The sequence below is a fragment of the Hemitrygon akajei genome, chromosome 6, assembly GCF_048418815.1.
Source record: "Hemitrygon akajei chromosome 6, sHemAka1.3, whole genome shotgun sequence".
NCBI lineage: Eukaryota > Metazoa > Chordata > Chondrichthyes > Myliobatiformes > Dasyatidae > Hemitrygon > Hemitrygon akajei.
The window spans coordinates 88351911-88376709 of NC_133129.1; the positions used below are offsets into that span (position 1 = coordinate 88351911).

Consider the following 24799-nt stretch of genomic DNA (forward strand, 5'->3'; position numbering starts at 1 on the left):
TGAGGAAACATTGGAGATGCATTAGGCACGTGATGAGAAGAGGGGCCAACTCCATCATCAAGGCAGCACCTCATTGGACCCCTGAGGGGTGGAGGAAACGCGGGAAACCAAAGGCAAAGTAGCGCCGTACCATAGAGGCAGACATGAGGACCCTGAACCACACCTCGTGAATCTAGAAGATGTCCAAGGACAGAGATGGACGATCTTCATTGTTGCCTGAGTCACCAGTGGCGTAAGGAGCAGTAGGAAAGTAATGAGGGTTCAGATGAATCCTTGCAACTGAAAGCTGCCCTCTGAACCTCTGACAGTGCAGCCCTCCCTCTGCATAGTGTGGAGCCTTGTTGCCGAATCTCTCTGTCTCGAGGATAAGCAGGTCATATAATAAGAGGGTGGTCAGCCCCCTTACACATCCGACAACATGGCCCACAGTTTCTTCCCACGTCCCAGTGATGTGCGGGATTGGAGAATCAATTAGCTGCCCAGGTATGTGGGAGAGAGGTAGAACTGAGGGGGAAAGGCGGGATTGATGGGAATGTGGGGAGATTCAAATGGGATCACTGTAAATGGGTGGTCAGCAGGGACACAATGGGCTGAATGGCATCAGCTCTGTATCACTCAGTGACTCTAAGCACCTAGAGGAGCACTTGAATTGGCAAAGAACCGGAAATTATGGAGCTTCTTCTTCATCTTGGGTCCTTAGCTCTCAGTGCAGCATAGGCCATGGATGATCTCCCATCTCCATCGTCCTGGAGTGGCCCCATCATCTAATTTTGGCCTTGGTGTCTCTCTCCACGTTTCTTGGACATCCCTTTTTCCCTCTTTCCTCTTTCCTATCTTGGTGCCTGCCTGGGGACGCTGTGGTTAGTTTTGTCAAGGGGTGGCCAATCCACCTCCATTTCCATTTTGCATATTGGGTTATAGAGCAAGTGCAGGTAAATGGGATCGGCACTGATGAGCACTTGATAGTCAGTTTGGAGCTAGTGGGCTGAGTGGCCTGTTTCTGTACTATGTCACTCAATGACTCCATTAGCATTCATGTAGCACCTCCAATGTCACTGAGTCAAGCTCAGAAACAGGCCCTTCAGCCCATCTAGGCCATGCCGATCCATTTAAACCGCCTCGTCCCATTGACCTGCACCAGGACCATAGCTCTCCATACTCCTACCATCCACGTACCTGTCAAAACTTCTCTTAATAAATATTGAAACTTGTGCTGGCAGCTCATTCCACACTCTCACCACCCTCTGAGTGAAGAAGATTCCCCTCATGTTCCCCTTAAACTTTTAACCTTTCACCCTTAACCCATGACCTCTCATCTTAGTCCCACATAGCCTCAGGTGAAAAAGCCTGCTTGCATTTACCCTATCTATACTCCTCATAATTTTGTATCCCTCTATCAAATCTCCCCTCAATCTTCTATGCTCCGAGGAATGAAGTCCTAATGATTCAATCTTTCCTTGTAACTCAGGTTCTCCAGATCCAACAACATCCTTGTAAATTTTCCCTGTATTCCTTCAACTTATTTACATCTTTCCTGTAAGTAGATGACCAAAATTGCACACGATACTCCAAATTAAACCTCACCAATGTCTTACACAACTTCAACATAATATTCCATTTCCTGTACTCAGTACTTTGATTTATGAAGGTCAATGTGCCAACAGCTTGCTTTATGATCCTATCTACCTGTGTTGTCACTTTGACTGAATTATGGACCTGAATTCCCAGATCCCTTTGTTCTACCTCACTCCTCAGTGCCCTACTGCTCACTGTGTAAGACCTACCCTGGTTGGTCCAACCAAAGTGTAACACCTCACACTTGTCTTGCATTAAATTCCATCTGCCATTATTCTGTCCATTTTCCAGGTGGTTCAGATCCTGCTATAGCCGTGATAACCTTCCTTGCTATCCACTACAGTCCCCAGTCTTAGTGTCATCTGCAATTGTAAGGCGCTATCTTTATCTTACCTACGGGAAATATATGATTAAGCTTGAAAGAGTGCAGATAAAATTAGACCATAAGATATTGGAGCAGAATTGGGCCATTTGGTCCATTGAGTCTGCTCCGCCATTTCATCATGGCTGATACATTTTCCCTCTCAGCCCCAATCTCCTGCCTTCTTCCTGTATCCTTTCATGCCCTGACAATCAAGAATCTATCAATCTCTGCCTTAAATATACATAAAGACTTGCCTCCACAGCTGCTTATGGCAAAGGTTTCCACAGATCCACCACTTTCTGGCTAAAGAAATTCCTCCTCACCTCCGTTCTAAAAGGACGTCCCTTTACTCTGAGACTTTCAGCACATCCTTTCTAAGACGAGGGGCCCAATACTTCGTGAGGCTTCACCAGTGCTTTACAAAGTCTCAACATTACATTCTTGTTTTTATATTCTAGTCCTCTTGAAATGAACAATAATATTGCAGTTGTCTTCCTCACTACAGACTCAACCTGCAAATTAACCTTTGGGGAATCCTACACAAGGATGCCAAAGTCCCTTTACACCTCAGATTTTTGTATTTTCTCTCCAGTAAGAAAATAGTCAACCCTTTCATTTCTTCCACCAAAGTGCACGACCATACACTTCCTAACACTGTATTCCATCTGCCATTTCTTTGCCCATTCTCCTAATCTATCTAAGTCCTTCTCTACTTCATCATAACTACCTACCTCTCCACATATCTTCTTCTTGTCTGCAAACTTTGCAATAAAGTGATTAATTGCATCATGCAAATCATTGACATATAATGTAAAAAGAGTCGATCCCAACACAGACCCTGTGGAACACCACTAGTCACCAGCAGCCAGCCAGAAAATGCTCCCTTTATTCCCACTCTTTGCCTCCTGCCAATCAATCACTGCTTCATCTATGCTTGAATCTTTCCTGTAATACCATGGGCTCGTAACTTGTTCAGCAGCCTCATGTGTGGCACCTTGTCAAAGGCCTTCTCAAAATCCAAGAATGCAACATCAACTAATTCTCCTTTGCCTATCCAGCTTGTTGCCTCCAAACCCTACGACAAGGATGTGGTCCTCTTGGAGGGTGAATTGAGGACACAGAATTACTCTTTCTCTGCGCAACCATCTACAGCAATTTCCCATGCTACCTAGTTGTCTAGTTGACTGCATTTAAAATGTGCTCTATTTTAAGATAGTTGTACAGCATGACAATGCAAAAAAAAGGTTCTTCAGCCCATCTAGTCCATGGGACCTGGTTTTCTGCCCAGTCCCATCTATAGCCCTCCAAAACCCTCACATTCATATCTCCATCCAAACTTCTCTTAAATGTTAAATAGAATCCTCGTCTACCATTTCCACTGACAGGTTCACACTCAGAACACCCTCTGTGTGAGAAAGTTTCCCATCAGGTTCCCTTAAATACTTCTCTCTCCCCTAAACCTTATGACCTCTAGATTTAGTCTCACCCAGCCTGAGAGAAAAAGCCTGCATACTCCTTGAGCTTTTTGGCCATCAGACTAAATACTATGTTTGGCGTAAGCCAAATGCCACTCATCATCAAAAACACACTTTGCTTCAGTATTCACAAGTGAAAAGGACCTTGATCGGGGTGAGACTCATACGAGAAAGTCACGAGGCATGGGATCAGTGAAACCTTGGCGGTTTAGATTAAAAATTGGCTTAAAGGAAGAAAGCAGAGGGTAGTAGTGGAAGGAAAGTATTCTGCCTGGAGGTCGGTGACTAGTGGAGTGCTGCAGGTTCTGTCCTGGGGACCCCTGCTATTTGTGATTTTTATAAATGACCTGGATGTGGAGGTGGAAGCATGGATGAATAAGTTTGCGGATGACACGAAGATTGGAGGAGTTGTGGATGGAGCTGTAGGTTGTCGAAGATTACAAGAGGATATAGACAGGCTGCAGAGTTGGGCGGAAAAGTCGCAGATGGAGTTCAATCTGGACAAGTGTGAGGTGATGCATTTTGGAAGGACAAACCAGAAGACTGAGTACAGGGTTAATGGTCAGTTACTTTAGAGTGTGGATGAACAGAGGGACCTTGGGGTTCAAATCCATACATCCCTCAAGGTTGCTGCACAGGTTGATAGGATAGTTAAGAAGGCCTGTGGGATGCTAGGCTTCATTAATAGGGGGATTGAGTTCAAGAGTAGAGAGGTCATGTTGCAACTCTACAAATCTCTGGTGAGACCACACAGAACATTGTGTTCAATTCTGGTCACCTCATTATAGGAAGGATGTGGAAGCTGATGGAGAGGGTGCAGAGGAGATTTACCAGGATGTTGCCTGGATTGGAAAACAAGTCTTATGAGGCAAGGTTAGCAGAGCTGGGACTTTTCTCTTTGGAGCGTAGAAGGATGAGAGGGGACTTGATAGAGGTCTACAAGAAGATTATGAGAGGCATAGATAGGGTGGATAGTCAGTACCTGTTTCCCAGGGCACCAATAGCAAACACCAGAGGGCATATGTACAAAGTTAAGGGAGGGAAGTTTAGGGGAGACATCAGGGGTAAGTTTTTTACACAGAGGGTTGTGAGTGCCTGGAATGACTTGCCAGGGATGGTGGTGGAGGCTAAAACATTAGGGGTATTTAAGAGCCTCTTGGACAGGCACATGGATGAAAGAAAAATAGAGGGTTATGGGGTAGTGTGGGCTTAGTACTTTTTTTTAAGGATTATATGGGTCGGCACAACATGGAGGGCTGAAGGGCCTGTACTGTGTTGTAGTGTTCTATGGTTCTATGGAAATCCTGGTGGAAAACCTGATGCAGTCTGCAAGAGTGACTTGGGAGATTTGTTTTCCAGCAAGACAAGGACTCCAAGCATAAAGCCAAAGCTACACAGGAATGGCTTAAAAACAACAAAGTTAATGTCCTGGAGTGGCCAAGTCAGAGTCCAGACCCCAACCTAATTGAGAATTTGTGGCTGAACTTGAAAAGGGCTGTTCACTCACTCACGATCCTCAATGCAATCTGACAGAGCTTGAGCAGTTTTGTAAAGAAAGGGGAAAAATTGCCGTGTCCAGATGTGCACAGCTGATAGAGACCTATCCACACAGACTCAAGGCTGTAATTGCTGCCAAAGGTGCATCTACTAAATACTGACTTGAAAGGGGTGCATAATTATTCAATCAATTATTTTGTGTTTAATAACTGTAATAAATTTAGACAAATTTGTAGAAAATTGTTTTCACTTTGATATTTGAAGAATATTTTCTATTGATCAGAGTCAAAAAAGTTAAATTAAATCCATTGTGATTCAATGTTGTAAAACAATAAAACATGAAAACGTGTCGGGGGGTGAATACTTTTTATAGGCACTGTAAGTAACGTGGTGGACAAAGTGGAAAATATCAGCAAGGACACTTGTGAGGCCAAGAGTCTATCTTAATGTATTAACAGGTCCATTCAATAGTCTTCTAACAGCAGGATAGAAGCTGTCCTTGAACCTTGTCGTGTGTGTCTTCTACCTGAATCGTGAAGGGGGGGTGGGGGGATTTGGGCCTGTATCTAAGAAAGGATGTGTCAGCATAGGAGAGGGTCTAGAGAAGATTTACGTGGATAATCCCAGGAATAAAAGGGTTAACGAATGAGAAGCATTTGATGGCTTAATATTGAGGGGCCGTGGAGAGGATGTTTCCAATAGTGGGACAGTCCTGGATCAGGGGGCACAGCCTCAGAATAAAAGGACGTCTCTCTAGAACAGAGGTGAGAAGGTATATCTTTAGCTAGAGGGTGGTGAATCTGTGGAATTCATTGCCACAGGCAGCTGTGAAGGCCAAGTCAATGGGTATATTTAAAGGGGAAACTGTTAGTTTCTTGACAGTAAGGGAGTCAAAGGTTACAGGGAGAAGGCAGGAGAATGGAATTGAGAGAGAAAATAAATCGGCCAAAATGGAAGGTCAGAGCAGACAGAATGGTCTAATTCTGCTCCGGTGTCTCATGGTCTTATAGAATTATCAAGGCATACAAGAGAGACGCTGTCCATTGGCCCAACTGTTCTCTGCTGACCAAAGTGCCCATCTACACTGCCTTTGCCCAAATCCCTATCCTATCCATGTACTGACTGAATTGTCTTTGGAATCATATTGTTGATGTTGTACCTTCTAACATTATAGGGATCAGGTGAAAGTATTACAGTGATGAAGTCAACATTTCCAATGTGATGAAGAAAGCTGAGTGCCCCTGCCCTGTAACTAAGAGCTTGTAAGACCATAAGATATAGGAGCAGAATTAGGCCATTTGGCCCATCAGGTCCGCTCCGCCATTTCATCATGGCTGATCCATTTTCCTTCTCTGCCCTAATCTCCTGCCTTCTTCCCATATCCCTTCATGTCCTAAGCAGTCAAGAATCTATCAACCTCTGCCTTAAATACACATAATGACTTGGCCTCCACAGCTGCCAGTGGCAACAAATTCCACAGATTCACCACTCCCTGGCTAAAAAAATCCCTCCTCATCTCTGTTCTAAAAGGATGCCCCTCTATTCTGAGGCTGTGTCCTCTGATCTTAGACTCCTCCCTCATAGGAAACATCCTCTCCACATCCACTCTGTCAAGGCCTTTCAACATTCGATAGGTTTCAATGAGGTCACCCCTCAGTCTTCTGAATTCCAGTGAATACAGGCCCAGAGCCTTCAAGCACTCTTCATAAGACAAGCCATTCAATCCTGGAATCATTTTCATGAACCCCCTTTGAACCCTCTCCAGTTTCAGCAAATCCTTTCCAAGATAAGACATCCAAAACTGCTCACAATACTCCAAGTGAGGCCTCACCAGTGCCTTATGAAGTTTCACCATGACATACTTGCTTTTATATTCTAGTTCTCTTCAAATGAATGTTAGCATCACATTTGCCTTCCTCACCACAGACTCAACCCGCAAACTAACCTTTAGGGAACCCAGCACAACGACTCCCAAGTCCCTTTGCACCTCAGTTTTTTGTATTTTCTCTCCATTTAGAAAATAATCAACCCTTTCATTTCTTCTACCAAGGTCCTGACCATACACTTCCCAACACTGTATTCCATCTGCCATTTCTTTGCCCATTCTCCTAATCTGTCTAAATCCTTCTGTAGCCTCTCCATTTCCTCAAAACTACTTGCCCTTCCACCTATCTTCATATTGCCTGCAAACTTTGCTACAAAGCCATCAATTCCATCATCCAAATCATTGATATATAACGTAAAAAGAGTTGGTCCCAACACAGACCTTTGTGGAACACCACTAGTCACTGGCAGCCTGTCAAAAAATGCTTCCTTTATTCCCTCTCTTTACCTTCTGTTAGTCAAGCAATGCTTTATCCACACTAGAAACCTTCCCGTGATACCATGGGCTCATAGCTGTTAAGTAACCTCATGTGGGGCACCCTGTCAAACTCCTGAAAATTTAAGTACACAACATCAACCAATTCTCCTTTGTTTATCCTGCTTTGTTACTTCTTTAAAGAATTCCAACAGATTTGTCAGCCAAGATTTTCTGTTAAGGGAACCATGCTGACTGTGAGCTATTTTACCATGTGTCTCCAAGTACCCTCAGACCTCGTCCTTAATAATCGACTCCAACACTTTCCCAACCACTGAGGTCAGATAACTGGCCTATTGTTTCCTTTCTGCAGCCTCTCTCCCTTCTTGAAGAGTGGAGTGACATTTCCAACTTCCCAGTCTTCTGGGACCATTCCAGAATCTGGTGATTCTTAAAAGATCATTACTAATGCCTCCAGTCTTTTCAGCCTCCTCTTTCGGAACCCTGGGGTGTTCACCATCGGGTCCAGGTGACTTATCTAACTTAAGACCTTTCGTTTCCAAAGAAGCTTCGCTCTAGTAATTGTAACCTCACACACTTCATGCCCCCTGGCGCCTGGAATTTCAACCACACTGCTAGTGTCTTTCACAGTGAAGACTGATGCAAAGTACTTATTCAGTTCATCTGCCGTCTCCTTGTCTCCCTTTACTACCTCTCCAGCATCATTTTCCAGCGGTTTGATATCCACTCGCACCTCTCTTTTACACTTTATGCACCTGAAGAAACCTTTGGTATTCTTTTTAATATTATTGGCTAGTTTACTCCATCTTTACCTCCTTGATGACTTTTTAGTTGTCTTCTTTTGGTTCTTAAAAGCTTCCCAATCCTCTAACTTCCCACTAAATTTTGCTTGTATTATGTGCTCTCTATTTGGCTTTTATGCTGGCTTTGCCCTCTTTTGTTATATGCAGCGACTGACAACTGCAGCACCAGTCAAGAGGACCAAGAAGGTAAGCTGATGGTATGTATCTGAAGAAACGTTTGGTATCCTCTTTATGGCCTACTAAAAAAGGCTTCAGGTCACAAGATTCCGACGCTCAGTTTATTGAAGGCTATTTATTTAAAAACACCATTCCAAAAACTCAACAATATTTACAAAATCCTTAAATATCAGTAAAACATTTATAAATGGTGGTTTTTTTTGTCATCCAGGCAGCCAAAAAAATTATGGGCACAACATCATAGTGAGGCAATTACATAAAGCAGCTATTTAACAACTCCAAGAGACAATGTGAGCTAGCAAATGCAAATCTTGGGAGCCTAGAAATTGCTGCCTCCCCTCCTTTGGGCTGGAATCTTGAAAGGGTTCTGCAGAAGAGAGAAAGCATGTCAGAACTGTGAGGTAAGGCAAACACGTATGCAAAGCAATTTCAATTCTAGGTTGTTGTCATGACACCCATGTCACTAGGCTCTCTTTTTCCTTCCTGTATTCCGACACATCCTTATTTGAGATACGGCTGACTACGGTTGGCATAATCTGCAAACTTGTTGATGAAGTTAAAGCAGACCCATACAGTCGTCAGCTATAGGAAGCAGAGCAAGGCTTCATCCTGGAATTAAGAAGAACGAGAGGACATCTCATTGAAACCTATCGAATGCTGAAAGGCATGCATAGAGTGAATGTGGAAAGGATGTGTACTACGGTAGGAGTGTCTTAAGACCAGAGGGCACAGGAGGAACTTGTTGCCACAGGCAGCTGCAGAGGCCAAGGCTTTGGGTATATTTAAGGCAGAGGTTGACAGATTCTTGATTAGTCAGGGGAGAAGTTAGGAGATTGGGCCTGAGAGGGAAATGGATCAACCATAATGAAATGGTGGAACAGACTTGATGGGCCAAATGGCCTGATTCTGCTCCTGAATCTTATGGTCTTATGGCAGCAAGGAGGGGCACCAGTGTGGAGGACAGTCATGGTGGAGGTGTTGCTGCCTGTCCTTACGATTGTGGTTTAGGGTGTGAGGGGGAATCAGAACGTATGGAGCAACTCTTGTTTACACAGATGATGATGGTGTGTATGTGGAATGAGATACCACTAGAAGGCAGGTATAAAAGAACTTCTAAAAAACATTTTGTATGAGTTTATGGATTGGAAAGGTTCAGAGGGTTCAGAGGTTCAGAGTAAGGTTGATAGAGTACAGAGAAAATTTACAAGGATGTTGCCAGGTCTGGAGGACCCGAGTTATAAGACTAAATAGGTTAGGACCTTGTTCCCTGGAACATAGATAACTGAGAGGAGACACAAGGAAATCTGCAGATGCTGGAAATTCAAACAACAACACACACAAAATGCTGGTGGAACACAGCAGGCCAGGCAGCTTCTATAGAGAGAAGCGCTGTCGACGTTTCGGGCCGAGACCCTTCGTCAGGACTAACCGAAAGGAAAGATAGTAAGAGATTTGAAAGACGAAGGGTCTCGGCCCGAAACGTCGACAGCGCTTCTCCCTGTAGATGCTGCCTGGCCTGCTGTGTTCCACCAGCATTTTGTGTGTGTTGTTGTTAACTGAGAGGAGATTTTCCAATGAAGCTATTCCAAATTATGAGGGGTATAGATAGGGTAAATGACAGCTGTCTTTTCCACTGACGTTGGGTGGGTCTACAACCAGAGATCAGGGGTTAAGGGTGAAAGGTAAAAAAGTTAAGGGGACCATGAGGGGAAACTTCTTCACTCAGAGGTTGTGAGAGTGTGGAATGAGCTGCCAGCACAAGCGATGCCTGTGAGCTCGATTGGAGGGCTGTGGTCCTGGAGCAGGTCAATGGAAGTAGGTAGTTTAAATGGTAGCAAATGGGCTAGGTGGACTGAAGGGCCTGTTTCTGTGCTGTACCTTTGTGTGGGACTAGCTCAGATTGGCCAACACAGATCAGATGGGCTGACGGACCTGTTTCTGTGCTGTACCTTTGTGTGGGACTAGCTCAGATTGGCCAACACAGATCAGATGGGCTGACGGACCTGTTTCTGTGCTGTACCTTTGTGTGGGACTAGCTCAGATTGGCCAACACAGATCAGATGGGCTGAAGGGCCTGTTTCTGTGCTGTACCTTTGTGTGGGACTAGCTCAGATTGGCCAACACAGATCAGATGGGCTGACGGACCTGTTTCTATGCTGTATGACTCTATGACTCCATGACTCTATTTCAGTGTCTGAGATCTTTCTATAGTTTTTCTCTCCCTCCAGCAGCCCTCAGTAAAGGTCCTCCTCGACTCCTGGGCAGACTCTGGGAGGCCAGCAGAGACGGGGCTTGCCAGCTTCCCCGGGACTGCAGGCACCTTCTGCTGATTCCAGACTCGGTTTCCAACTCGCAAACTGTGTTACAAAACGTCCTCGGGCTGGAACCAGAACGTAACCTGGAGAGGAGCTATACTGAACCAGTGAGGGATTGGAGGGGGTGGGGGGGGGGGGGAAGGATGGTGAGGGGGTAGTGACCAAACCAGTCTCCATAAGTTGAACCACTTAAGGGGCAGCCCGAAATAAAAATGATCAGGAAAGTTGTCACAATGAGTGACCCCAGCCAAGCGGGCGAGAATTCAAATGGAATTTGAGATTACTTAGTGACACAAGAGGTCCTGTAAATGCTGGGAGTCTTGAACAACACTCCCACGCTGACATATCTGTCCATAGACTCTTCTACTGACAGTATGAGGCCAAATGCAGGTCAGAGGATCAACACTACATATTCCGTTTGGGCAGTCTCCAACCTGATGGCATAAGCATTAATTGCTCTAACTTCTGGTAACCTTTGGATTTCCCCTACCCTCCACCAACTTTTTTAAAAATTTTACCCCCCATTCTGCTGGTTCTCTTACCCTGCCCTGCCCTCATAACCTGACCATCACCTCCCTCTAATTTCCCTTCTCCTCCCTCCGGTTCCCCGCCTCCTTCCACTGCCCTATCAAATTCATTCTTCTTTACCTTTTCCACCTATCATCTTCCAGCTTTTCATAATAACTCCCTCCCCACCCACTCGACAACCTCCTCACCTGGTGTCACTCGTCACCTGCCAACTTGTACTCCTACACCTCCCAGCCTTATGTCGAGGACCAGAGGACACAGCCTCAGAATAGAGGGGCGTCCTTTTAGAACAGAAATGAGAAGGAATTTCTTTAGCAATGAATCTGTGGAATTCATTGCCACAGGCAGCTGTGGAGACCAAGTCTTTACGTATACTTCAGGCAGAGGTTGATAGATTCTTGATTAGTCAGGGCATGAGCGGATACGGGGAGAAGGAAGGAGATTGGAGCTGAGAGGAACGTTGGATCAGCCATGATGAGATGGTGGAGCAGCCCACGATGGGCCAAATGGCCTAATTCTGTTCCTAGAACTTATGGTCCTATTCTGTCTTATACCCCCTTCCTTTTCTTGTCCTAGTGAAGGGTCTCAGCCCAAAACATCAACTGCTTATTCACCTCTGCCTGACCTGCTGAGTTCCTCCAGCATTTTGTGTGTGTTGTAATTTGCGTAAGATGGCGAGGCGCTAGAACACAGCAGCCACTCTGGGCCCAGTCAAAGGTGTAATTGTTCTTTTAACATGTCATTTTTATGTTTGAAAGTCACTGCTGGATAAAAAGGACATTAAATTCTGCAGGACTATCCCATCAGCACCTTGGTCTCAGAGGAATGCAGTTTCGATTGGCTATATTCATGTATGGTTGGATGATAATTAAACTTGAACTTGTGGGGCTTGAGATTACTCAGACCTTGATAACTTTTTGGAAACAGACAATACAAAGATAGATGGAGGGGCAGGTAATGTTGAGGAAGCATGAAGTCTGCGAGGACTTAGATTAAGAGAACGGGCAAAGAAGTGGCAGATGGATTATAATGTAGGGAAGGGTAACAGTCATGCACTTTGGCAGAAGGAATAAAAGCATACATTATTTTCTAAATGGAAAGAAAATTCAGAAATCGGGTGTGCAAAGGGACTTGGGAGTCCTCGTGCAGGATTCCCTAAAGGCTAACTTGCAGGTAGAGTCTGTGGTGAGGAAGGCAAATGTGATGTTAGCATTCATTTCGAGAGGACTAGAATACAAGAGCAAGGATGTAATGCTGAGGCTTTATAAGGCATTGGTCAGACCACACGGAGTACATAGAGCAGCTTTGAGCTCCTTGTCTAAGAAAGGATGTGCTAGCAATGGAGAAGGTCCAGAGGAGGTTCACAAGAACAATTCCAGGAATGAAAACACTAATGTATGATGAGTATTTCATGGCTCTGTTTTCACTGGAGTTTAGAAAGATGAGAGGGGATCTCATTGAAATCCACCGGATATTGAAAGACCTGGATGTGAAAAGGCTGTTTCCTATAATGGGGGAGTCAAGGACGAGAGGGCACAGCCTCAGAGTAAAAGAACATCCCTTCAGAACAGAGACGAGGAGGAATTTCTTTAGCCAGAGGGTACTGAATCTGTGGAATTCTTTGCCACAAGTGGTTGTGGAGGCCGTGTATTTACATCGAAACATAGAAAACCTACAGCACAATACCAGCCCTTCTGCCCACAAAGCTGTGCCGAACAGTACTTACTTTAGAAATTACCTAGGGTTACTCATAGCCCTCTCTTTTTCTGAGCTCCATGTAACTGTCCAGGAGTCTCTTAAAAGACCCTATCGTATCCACCTCCACCACTGTCACCGGCAGCCCATTCCATGCACTCCCCACTCTCTGCATAAAAAAATTACCCCTGACATCTCCTCTGTACCTACTTCCAAGCATCTTAAAACTATGCCCTCTCATACTAGCCATTTCAGCCCTGGGAAAAAGCCTCTGACTATCCGCACGATCAATGCCTCTCATCATCTTACACATCTCTATCAGGTCACCTCTCATCCTCCGTCACTCCAAGGAAAAAAGGCCGAGTTCACTCAACCTATTCTCATAAGGCATGCTCCCTAATCCAGGCAACATTCTTGTAAATCTCCTCTGCACCCTTTCTATGCTTTCCATATCCTTCCTGTAGTGAGGTGAACAGAACTGAACACAGTACTGCAAGCGGGGTCTGACCAGGGTCCTATACAGCTGCAACATTACCTCTTGGCTCCTAAACCCAATCCCGTGACTGATGAAGGCCAATACACCGTTTGCTTTCTTAACCACAGAGTCAACCTGCAAAGCAGCTTTGAGTGTCCTGCGGACTTGGACCCCAAGATCCCTCTGATCCTCCACACTACCAAGAGTCTTACCGTTAATACTATATTCTGCCATCATATTTGACCTACAAAATGAACCACCTCACACGTATCTGGGTTGAACTCCATCTGCCAGTACTCAGCCCAGTTTTACATCCTATCAATATCCCACTATAACCTCTAACAGCCCTCCACACTATCCACAAGACCCCCAATCTTTGTGTCATCAGCAAATTTACTAACCCATCCCTCCACTTCCTCATCCAGGTCATTTATAAAAATCACAAAGAATAGGGGACCCAGAACAGATCCCTGAGGAACACCACTTGCCACCAACCTCACTGCAGAATCTGTTCCTTCTGCAACCACTCTTTGTCTTCTGTGAGCAAACCAGTTCTGGATCCACAAAGCAATGTCCCCTTGGATCCCATGCCTCCTTACTTTCTCAATAAGCCTTACATGGGGTACTTTGTCAAATGTCTTGCTGAAATCCATATATATTACATCTACTATTCTACCTTCATCAATGTGTTTAATCACATCCTCAAAAAATTCCATCAGGCTCGTAAGGCATGACCTGCCCTTTACAAAGCCATGCTGACTACTCCTAATCATATTATACCTCTCCAAATGTTCATAAATCCTGCCTCTCAGGATCTTCTCCATCAACTTGCCAACCACTGAAGTAAGTCTTACTGGTCTGTAATTTCATGGGCTATCTCTACTCCCTTTCTTGAATAATGGAACAACATCCGCAACCTTCCAATCCTCCGAAACCTCTCCCGTTCCCATTGATGAACAAAGATCATCACCAGAGGCTCAGCAATCTCCTCTCTCGCCTCCCACAGTAGCCTGGGGTACATGTCATCCGGTCCCAGAGACTTATCCAACTTGATGCTTTCCAAAAACTCCAGCACATCCTCTTTCTTAATGTCTATATGCTCAAGCTTTTCAATCCACTGTAAGTCATCCCTACAATCGCCAAGATCTTTTTCCTTAGTGAATAATGAAGCAAAGTATTCATTAAGTATCTCTGCTATCTCCTCCGGTTCCATACACACTTTTCTACTGTCATACTTGATTGGTCCTATTCTCTTACATCTTATACTCTTGCTCTTCACATACTTGTAGAATGCCTTGGGGCTTTCTTTAATCCTGTCCGCCAAGGCCTCCTCATGGCCCCTTCTGGCTCTCCTAATTTCATTCTTAAACTCCTTCCTGCTTACCTTATAATCTTCTAAATCTCAATCATTACCTAGTTTTTTGAACCTTTTGTAAGCTTTTCTTTTCTTCTTGACTAGATTTTCAACAGCCTTTGTACACCACGGTTCCTTTCCCTGTCTCACTGGAACGTACTTATGTAGAACACCACACAAATATCCCCTGAATATTTGCCACATTTCTGCTGTACATTTCCCTGAGAACATCTGTTCCCAATTTATGCTTCCAAGTTCTTGCCTGATAACTTCATATTTCCCCTTACTCCAGTTAAACGCTTTTCTAACTTGTCTGTTCCTATCCCTCTCCAATGCTTTGGTAAAAGAGATAGAATTGTGATCACTATCTCCAAAAAGCTCTCCCACTGAGAGATCTGACACCTGACCAGGTTCATTTCCAAATACCAGATCAAATACAGCCTCTCCTCTTGTAGGCTTATCTACATATTGTGTCAAGAAATCTTCCTGAACACACCTAACAAACTCCACCCCATCTAAACCCCTCACTCTAGGGACATGCCAATCAATATTTGGAAAATAAAAATCTCCCACAACAACCCTGTTATTATTACACCTTTCCAGAATCTGTCTCCCTATCTGCTCCTCGATGTCCCTGTTACTATTGGGTGGTCTATAAAAAACATCCAGTAGAGTTATTGACCCCTCCTTTTCCTAACTTCCACCCACAGAGACTCCGTAGGCAATCCCTCCATGTCTTCCTCCTTTTCTGCAGCTGTGACACTATCTCTGATCAACAATGCCATGCCCCCATCTCTTTTGCCTCCCTCCCTGTCCTTTCTGAAACATCTAGATCCTGGCAATCGAAGTAACCATTCCTGCCCCTGAGCCATCCAAGTCTCTGTAATGGCCACAACATCATAGCTCCAAGTGCTGATCCACACTCTAAGCTCATCCACTTTGTTCACAATATATTTAAGCTGGAGGCTGACAGCTTCTTGTTTAGTAAGGGCAAAGAAGGCAGGAGAATGGGGTTGGGAAGGAAAATAAATCAGCCATGATCGAACAATGGAGACGACTCGATGAGGGAATGGGCTAATTCTGCTCCTATATCTTATTCTCTTTTGGTCTGATGGATAGGGCTGCAATCATGGTAACTCCTTTCATTCCTGTGATTGCCCATTGAGATTTTCTTCCTGGATTTGGACAGGATCTGATCTTCAAAGCGTTGACGATTCAAGCAGTTTATTAAGCTTTCAATTTGTGATCGTGACTTCCGTGGCAAGATTAGAGATTAGGATATCGACAGCATAGGATGAGACATTTGGCCACACGTTCTCGTTCTGCCTCCTCTGAAGAGCTCCCTTAATTTAACCCTTGGTTGACCATTTCCGTCCCTCAAAGCGAAGGTGTTGGTCCTCCTCCAGCATTGGAAAGATTCCTGGTGTTTAGCGAGAGTTTGGCCCTGCGGGCAAAAACCGACACGGAAAGCGTAGTGAAGCTCCTGTAATGGCAGCCAACTTTTTTTTGGGTGTGCACAGTATGTCAACGGGGTGGCATAGTGGTTAGCGTAACACTTTACAACGGCAGTGACCCAGGTTCAATTGTCTGTAAGGAGTTTGCAATTTCTTCCTGTGACCACATGGGTTTCCTTCTCACATTCCAAAGACGTACGGGTTAATAACTTGTGGGCATGCTATGTTGGCGCCGAGAGTATGAGGACATTTAAGGGCTGACCCCAGCACGCCCTTGGACTGAGTTAGATGTTAACGCCAAGGACGCATTTCACCGTCTGTTTCGATGTTTTGATGCACATGTGACAAATAAAGCTAATTTTTAATCTTTGAAATCTCACTGAGAGGTCAGGAGTGGGTTGGGATGGGGAGTGCAGGTGAACGAGGGACAGGCGTACATTGGGGTGGGGGGAGTTGATGCAGGATTGCAGCACAGTAATTGGGCTGGGGACATTTCCAATAAGGTGAGGAGACCATCAGGACAGTATTCCACTGGACCCCTGAAAGGCAGAGGAAATCCAGGAGACCAAAGGTAGCTTGATGCCATACTGTGGAGGCAGAAGTGTGGGCCCTGAGCCACACCTGGGGAACAATAGAGAAGATGGCCAAGGACAAACAGAGATGGAGGACCTTCATTGTTGCCCTAAACGCCAGTAAGTAAGTTAGTTCCAGATAGCCATGCCATCCACTCCGATCTCTGGTGGACGCTCCAAGCTGCCAGGTCTCCGACTCGGTGGGTTTGGTATTTGTGACACCACCCATTCCTGCCACCCCATTGGTACAAGAAAATTGGAGCAGGAGTGGACCAATCGGCTCTTCAAGACTACCCCAGCATTCAATGCCATCACATCTGATCCAATCTGGTCTCAACTTCTCTTCTGTGCCTGTTCCACATCGCCCACAAGTCACCAATCTTTCAGATATCATCTATCCCCACCTAAAATATATCTAATAAACTGGCCTCCACCATCCTTGGGGGTAGAGAATTCCATAGGTTCACCACCTTTTTAGAGAAGTAATTTCTGCACACCTCACTTGTGAATGACCAGTCACCTCTTCTGTAACTATGTCCCCTTTTTCATGACTCCTGCACTCATGAGAATATCTTCCCCTGTTGAGGCCCCCTTAGAATCCCATTGTTCTGAATAAGATCATCCCGCTTTCTTCTAAACACCTAGAAACACAGACCCAAACTCTCCAGCCTCTCTTGATAGGACAACACTCTCGTCCCAGGAATAAGCCTGATGCATCTCCTTTGGACCGTCTCCAATGCTACTTGAGCCTCCTTTCATTAATTACACTCTGTACACAGCTGTCCAGGTGTTACCTCACTAACACCTGCAATCGTAAGGAAAACCTCCATGTCTTTAAACTCCAAACCTTTTGGTGTTGAATACCAACAGGACATTTACCTTCATGTTAGACCTGCCTGCTAACTTCTTGGGATTCATTCACTAGACCAGATAGATCCCTCTGAACTTCACTCATTTACACTCTCTCTCACCAATGAGATAATAATCCAGGTGTTTGTCAGACCATATTTGCAGTTTTGGACCTCATACATGCTGGATGTGCTGGCGTTGGAGAGGGTCTAGAGGAAATTCATGGGAATGATCCAGGGATGAAAGGGTTAATGTATGCGGAGCACTCGATGGCTCTGGGCCTGTACTTGTTTGAGTTTAAAATTATGAGGGAGGGAGAATCTCATTGAAACCTATCAAATAGTAAAAGATTTGGACAGAGTAGATAAGAGGAGATTTTCTGTAGTGGGGGAGTCTAGGACCAGAGGGCACAACCTCAGAGTAAAAAAACATCTCTTTAGAACAGGGATGAGGCGGGATTTCTTGTGCCAGATGATGGACAATCTGTGGGATTCATTGTATAGACAGCTGTGGAGCCAAATCACTGGCTACGTTTAAGGCAGAAGTTCTCGATTAGCAAGGGTGCCAAAGGTTATGGGGAGAAGGAAGGAGAACGGGGTTGAGAGGGAAAATAAGTCAGCCATGGAGGAGCAGATTCGATGGGCTGAATGGCCTAAATCTATTCCCATGTCTTATGATCTTATAGGTCAAAAATGTTGAATGGCAGGGTATCTCAAGGAGTTTATGTAAAGTCTTAGAGTTAAATGTCACAGAAATGAGCATTGACCACTATGCTCATTGTTGACCTTTCTGCCCATCTAGGCTGGGAGGGATAGGAGTACGTTGTCTAAATATCTCTTAAACGTAGTGAATATATCTGACTCCACCAGTCAGCTCTAAATATTAGCCACTCTCTGTGTAAAAAAATCTTCCCCTCAGAGGGTGGTCAATGTGTGGAGTGAGCTGATAGAGGGATATTGAGGCCCTAGTCAGGAAAAATCAAAGACCCCACCCTCCCGGGCATTCTCTCTTCTCCTCTCTCCCGTTGGGCAGAAGATACAACAGCCAGAAAGCAAATACTACCAGGCTCAAGGACAGCTTCTAACACGTTGTAATGAGACTATTAAACGGTTCCCTAGTGCGATAAGAAGGGCTCTTGGTCTCACAAACTACCTCATCATGACAATTATACGGGCATCACGATTGCGTAGCGGTTAGTGCAACGCCTTACGCAGTCAGCGATCAAGGTCCATTTTCCACCGCTGTGACTGTGTGGGTTTCCTCCCACACTCCAATGGTATACAGTTTAGGTTTAGTGAGTTGTGGGCATGCTATGTTGGCGTTGGAAGCATGGTCAGCACAATCCTTGGACTACGCCGTAACACAAATGATGCATTCCACTGGCATGTTTCGATGCTCATGTGACAAGCAAAGATAATCTTTTAAAAAATCTTAGATCTATCATCTTGCACCTTATTGTCTACCTGCACTTTCTCTGTAGCCGTTACACTTTATTCTGCATTCTATTGTCACCAAAGAAAGCACAACAGAGGCTATATTCATTAAGAGTTTGAGATTTGGTATGTCACCAAGGACACTTGCAAATACCCATGTGGGGTATTCTAACTGGCTGCACTACTCTCTGGTATTGGGGGGGGGGGGGGTGCTACTATACAGGATCAAAATCAGCTGCAGAGAGTTGTAAACAGTCAGCTCCATCATGGGCATTAGTCTCCCTAGTATTGGGGGCATCTTCAAGGAGCAATGCCTCAAAAAGATGGCATCTGTCATTAAGGACCCAGTACAAGCCTTGTTCTCATTGCTACCATCAGGAAGGAGGTACAGAAGCCTGAAAATTCACACTCAATGACTCAGGAACAGCTTCTTCCCCAATGCCATCCGCTTTCTGAATGGATATTGAACCCATGAACACTGCCCCATTACTTTTTTTTCCTGTTTTTGCACTGCTTAGTTAACATTTTTAATATAGATATATATATAGGTGGTGGGGTGGAGATACGTCTCTACCGAAGGAGGTGTAAGGTGCTCCTTCCCTCCACTATCCTGCAGGTCACTCTTGGGCAAGGTGTAGCACCTGATTAGCCCCCGATCAGGGACACGTGAAGCCACGGGAGCAAGTGGCGGATGGTCGTACGAGCAGCCGGTGCAGAGCACAAGTCCTGGTTATGTGACCACTGACGCCAGACAGACAATCTCTGAAGAGTGTTGATAATGGCTGGGGTCGCCCATATTGGAAAGACACTGCCCAGAAGAAGGCAATGGCAAACCACCTTAGTAGAAAAAAAAATGCCTAGAACAATCCTGGTCAAGATCATGATCACCTACGTTGTACGTCACGGCACATAATGATGATATTTACTGAAATTTACATTAATCTTGTTTTTTTTCTAATATTATCTATTGCAACATATAAAATTTCACGCCTAGGCTAGTGATGATAAACCTGATTCTGATTTTGATTCCCCCCCCCCCCCCCCCCCCGTTCCATCTCAATGCGCTGTGTAACGATCTGATCTGCATGGACAGTGTTCAAGACAAGCTCTTCACTCTATCTCAGTACATGTGACAGTAATAAACCAATAGCAAAAGAAGGAGGCATGGTTCAGGTACTGGCAAAGTAACTGCTGGAGGGTCATAGGGGTTGAAGAATTGTACTGTATAAGGGAATCAAAAGGGCAAAATCATGCCACAAGATAGCTTTGGCAGAGAAGATGAAGGGGAATCAGAAGAGTTTTGAGTAACTAGAGAGAGAATAGGACTCCTCAAAGACTAAAGTGAACACTTACAGTACTGTGCAAAAGTCTTAGGCATTTCTAGATAGCTCAGCTGTACTGTAGTAACTTTATGTATTGCACTGTACTGCTGCAAAAAAAATTATGACATATGTGAGTGATGATAAACCTCATTCTGATCTGGGTCTCTGTTGTGGACTGAGATTGGGTAGGGGGCAGGGAGAGGGGAATTATGGTTGGGAAAAGGTGAAGGGAGAGGGGAGGGAGCGGGAAGCACCAGAGAGACATTCTTTAACGATCAATAAACCAATTGTTTGGAAGAAAATGACCTTGCTTGGAGTGTAACTGCATCCCCCCCTGCCCTGACACTCCTTCTCTGCCACCTGTCCCGCACCCCTCCCGCGGCACTCCACCCTCACCATTCCCAACGTCCTTTGCTCCTGCCAGATTTACAAACTCACTCTCCGCTCCACGTTGACAAATACAGTACTGTGCGCAAGTTTTAGGCACCCTAGCTACATTAGCAGTGTGTGCCTAAGGCTTTTGCACAGTACTGTATACCTTGCTGAACTAGGGAGGTCCTACCACCCCTCACTGGCTCTTATCCCACACCACCACCAGCAGAAGCTGGGATCTTGCTCTGTATTGGCTTCGCTGAGTGAATTTGCAAAGAATATGACAGGCACTGTCTCAATGAAAGCTCACCCTCTTAGTTAATAAGGACCCCTTCCAGACATTCGGGTCCCAGCCCCTTCTCGCAAAGAATGGCAGAGGGAACCTCTTACTTTGACCACCCTGTACCAGCCGCACGTATGTTCCTCTCATCTCTCACTTGTCATCTGTCACTCTCACAGTAGACCACAGCACTTGGCCATCCTCCTGACCAGGGAGTGGAACCAGCTCCTGAGATATCCTGACACCCGGGTACCTGGGGCTGTGGCAGTGACAAAGAGAGTGTCAGATTCAGTCTGTGGCATTCCCTCTACCATTCTTCCCAAGAAAGGACTGGGCTCCCACAACTGGTTCTTAGCATCTCCCACACCAATCCCCGTTCGGGACAAAGCAGTCCTTGCCATGTGGTTGGTAGAACACTTGCCCCTTGGTGCCATACATCTTCCTGATCTTCAGTTCCCGTTTAGTGGGAGAAAGTCATTGGGTATACTTAAAGCAGAGGTTGATGGGTTCTTGATTAGTCAGGGAGAAGACAGGGGAATGGGGTTGAGAGGGTTAATAAAATCAACCTTGGTTGAATGGCAGAGCAGACCCAATGGGCCAAATGGCCTTATACTGCTTCTATGTCTTATGGTCTTAAAGCCCCAGGCTGGGCTTGCTGACCAGTCTAATCTCTCCCTGCTGCCCACTGTGAATGGGTGAAGGAACACTATTCCCCTCCAACCCTTCCACCGTAAGTCAGTCTTTGAGCCCAAATCCATCCATGGGAAGTGCCCAGGTTCAACCGTGATGCCTACTGTAGTCAAACTCCCTTTTACAGCAAACAGACTATTTGCTGGCCCAATGTCTGGCGGATAAGTGATAAGAATTTAACTTCAGGCAACACGAAGACAATATTGAAAAGACAGGTGCTGAATACAGGGCTAAAGTTGTTAGATTCGAACGTATATGAAATTGGGTAGATGATCTTGTAGGGCAGTTAGAGTTTGGCAGCTGCGATGTTGTGGGTATCACAGTGTTGTGTTTGAAAGATCACAGCTGGGAGCTTAGCATCTGAGGTTGGTAAAAAAAAATGAAACCAAGTCCTGAGAATCAAGTGGGCATCGGTCAGACCACGTATGGAGTACTCTGAACAGTTTTGGGCCCCATATCTGAGAAAGAATATGCTGGCATTTGGAGAGGGACCAGAGGAGGTATCCTGGGAACGAAAGGGTTAATGTATGAGGTGCATTTGATAGTTCTGAGTCAGTACTTGCTAGAGTTTAGAAGAATGGGGGAAATTGAAACCTACCGAATATTGAAAGGCCTAGGTAGGGTGGACATGGAGAAGATGTTTCCTGTGGTGGGGGAGTCTAGGACCAGAAGGCAAAGCCTCAGAGTAGAAGGACGTCCCTTCAGAAGATGAGGAAGGATTTCTTTAGCCAGAGAGTACTGAATGTTTGGAATTCATTGCCATGGCCAGCTGTGAAGGACAAGTTATTGGATATACTTAAAGCGGAAGTTAATAGATTCTTGATTGCTAAGGGCATCAAAAGTTACGGGCAGAAGGCAGGAGATAGGGCTGAGAGAGAATATAAATCAGCCATTGATGGGCTGAATGGCCTAATTCTGCTCCAATGTCTTATGGTCTTAGGATGGAGGGTAAGGAGGAAGGATCTGATGATGGCTGGAGTTCAGATCATGCAGGGTGTCAATGGGTTAGGGTTGGAGGTGATGGCACCACAATAAGGAGACAATTGGAAGTGGAGATAATGGAAGGGAGGGTGTGGGATTGGGGAAAGAGTTAAAGAGTAAAGATTATCTTTACTTGTCACATGGGACATCAAAACATGCAGTAAAATGTATAATTTGCGACAATGATCTACACCAACCCCGTTTAAATACGTGCAGGAGACCGCCCGCAAATGTCGCTGTGCTTTCAGAGCCAACACAGCATGCCTGCAATCATAACCAGTACGTGTTTGGGATATGGGAGGAAGCTGGAGGAAACCCATGCAGTCACAGGGAGGATGTACAAACTCTTTTCATACAGCAAAGGGAATTGAGCCTCGATCACTGATTACTGGTGTTGTAACAACGTTGTGTGGAACAGCTACACTACCGTGACACCTAGATGCCCAGGATCCGATGCCTGGTGTCAGATACGGATAGAGTCGCCATCCGCTGTTCCCTACAACGAGAGGTTGGACAAGCTTGGGCGGTTTTCTCTGGAGTAGCGGAGGCTGTGGGCACATCTGATAGAAGTTTATAAGTGAACAACCTTCCCAGGGTTGAAGTTCTAATTCTAGAGAGTATGCACTTAAGGAGAGAGAGGTAAGTTAGTTGGTTGCATACTTAGTCACAGTGGCCTCTCTGGGTCAAACAAATGGTGAAATTCTTACACACTTTACTTATGATCACAAGACCCTTTTGGATTGCAACTATATGTGCTGTGTGATGATATAGAGTCGTAGAAAAGTACAGCACAGAAACAGACCCATTGGCCGATCTGGTTCATACTGAACCATTTAAAATGCCCATTCCCATCGACCTGCACTGGGACCATAGGCCTCCATACACTTCCCATCCATGTCCCTCTCCAAAATTCTCTTGAGTTTGCATGCACCAGTTGCGCTGGCAGCTCGTTCAACACTCTCACCACCCTCTCAGCGAAGAAGATTCCCCTCATGTTCCCATGAAACTTCACCTTCATCCTCAATCCATGACTTCTATCTGCAGTCCCACCCAACATCAGTGGAAAAAGCCTGTTTGCATTTACCCTACCTATAATTTTGTATATCTCTATCAAATCTCCCCTCAATCTTCTACATTCCTGGGAATAAAGTCCTAACCTATTTAATCTTTCTTTACAACTCAGGTCCCCCATCCCAGCAACATCCTTGTAAATTTTCTCTGTACATTTTCAACCTTATTTACATCTTTCCTGTAGGTAGGTGACCAAAACTGCACACAATACTCCAAATTAGGCCTCACCAACGTCTTACACAACTTCAACATGACATCCCGTCTCCTGTACTCAGTACTTTGATTTGTGAAGGGCAATGTGCCAAAAGCTTTCTTTATGACCCAATCTACCTGTGACGTCACTTTCGATGGGTTATGGACCTGTATTCCCAGATTTCTTTGTTCTACCACACTCTTCAGTGCCCTGCCGTTTTTCACCTTGGTCCCAGAGAAATGGGATTTCGTTTAGCAGTATACACGTGTATGGGTGAACAACAATAAATTTGAACTTGAACTTAAACGTGAAGTTCAAAGGAAATGAGCAGGCTGCCTTTTACACGTTCCTGAAAAGCTTTCGGTTGTGTGGTGAGGCTGTCTTTGACACTGGAGGAGCGGGTGAACGGCCAAGGTACAGCTTACGGGGAGCCCTGATCCCCTGATCTTTCTGGCGCAGAACAGGGAAAGGGGGAGGAGTTAAGGCAGATGTTTGACAGTAAACCATGGTCACAGAGTTATACACAGAACAGGACCAGACCCTTTGGATCAACATCACGTTGAGTAAGTTGCCCACCTGAGCCAGTCCCATTTGCAGACTTTTAGCCTGTATCCCTCCAAACCTTTCCTATCCACTTGCCAAACTGATTTGGCATGGAGGGAAAGTAGGCCATGCATCCTATCTACATGCCAGTGCATCATTCATGTCCATCCATTTGCTTGTCTAAATTCCTTTTCAAAACTTCTATCATATTTATACCATAAGAAGCAGAGTTAGGGTATTTAGCCCATTCCATCATGGCTGATTTATTATCCCTCTCAACCCAATTCTTCTGCCTTCTCCCCGTAACCCTTGATGCCCTGACTAATCAGGAACCTATGAACCTCCACTTTAAGCACACCCAGTGACTTGGCCTCCACAGCCACCCATGGCAACAAATTGCACCGATCCAAAGTACATTTATTATCGAAGTGTGTATACAGAATACCACTCTGAGATTCGTC

The 24799-nt window shown here is 45.2% G+C and overlaps 1 protein-coding gene across 6 annotated transcripts in view; it reads right to left on the minus strand.

Annotated features, from left to right (window-relative positions):
* LOC140729230 (protein phosphatase inhibitor 2-like) overlaps positions 1–24799 on the minus strand; it is a 70861-nt gene that overhangs the window by 15405 nt on the left and 30657 nt on the right. For 2 of the 6 annotated variants that reach the window (XM_073048765.1, XM_073048761.1), the window contains one exon: positions 15786–16022. The exons of 1 other annotated variant lie outside the window; for it this stretch is intronic. In XM_073048765.1, coding sequence (XP_072904866.1) covers positions 16006–16022 — 17 coding nt within the window. In that variant the 3' untranslated portion in view covers positions 15786–16005. 3 more of the 6 variants (XM_073048760.1, XM_073048759.1, XM_073048764.1) reach the window with 3 other exon arrangements.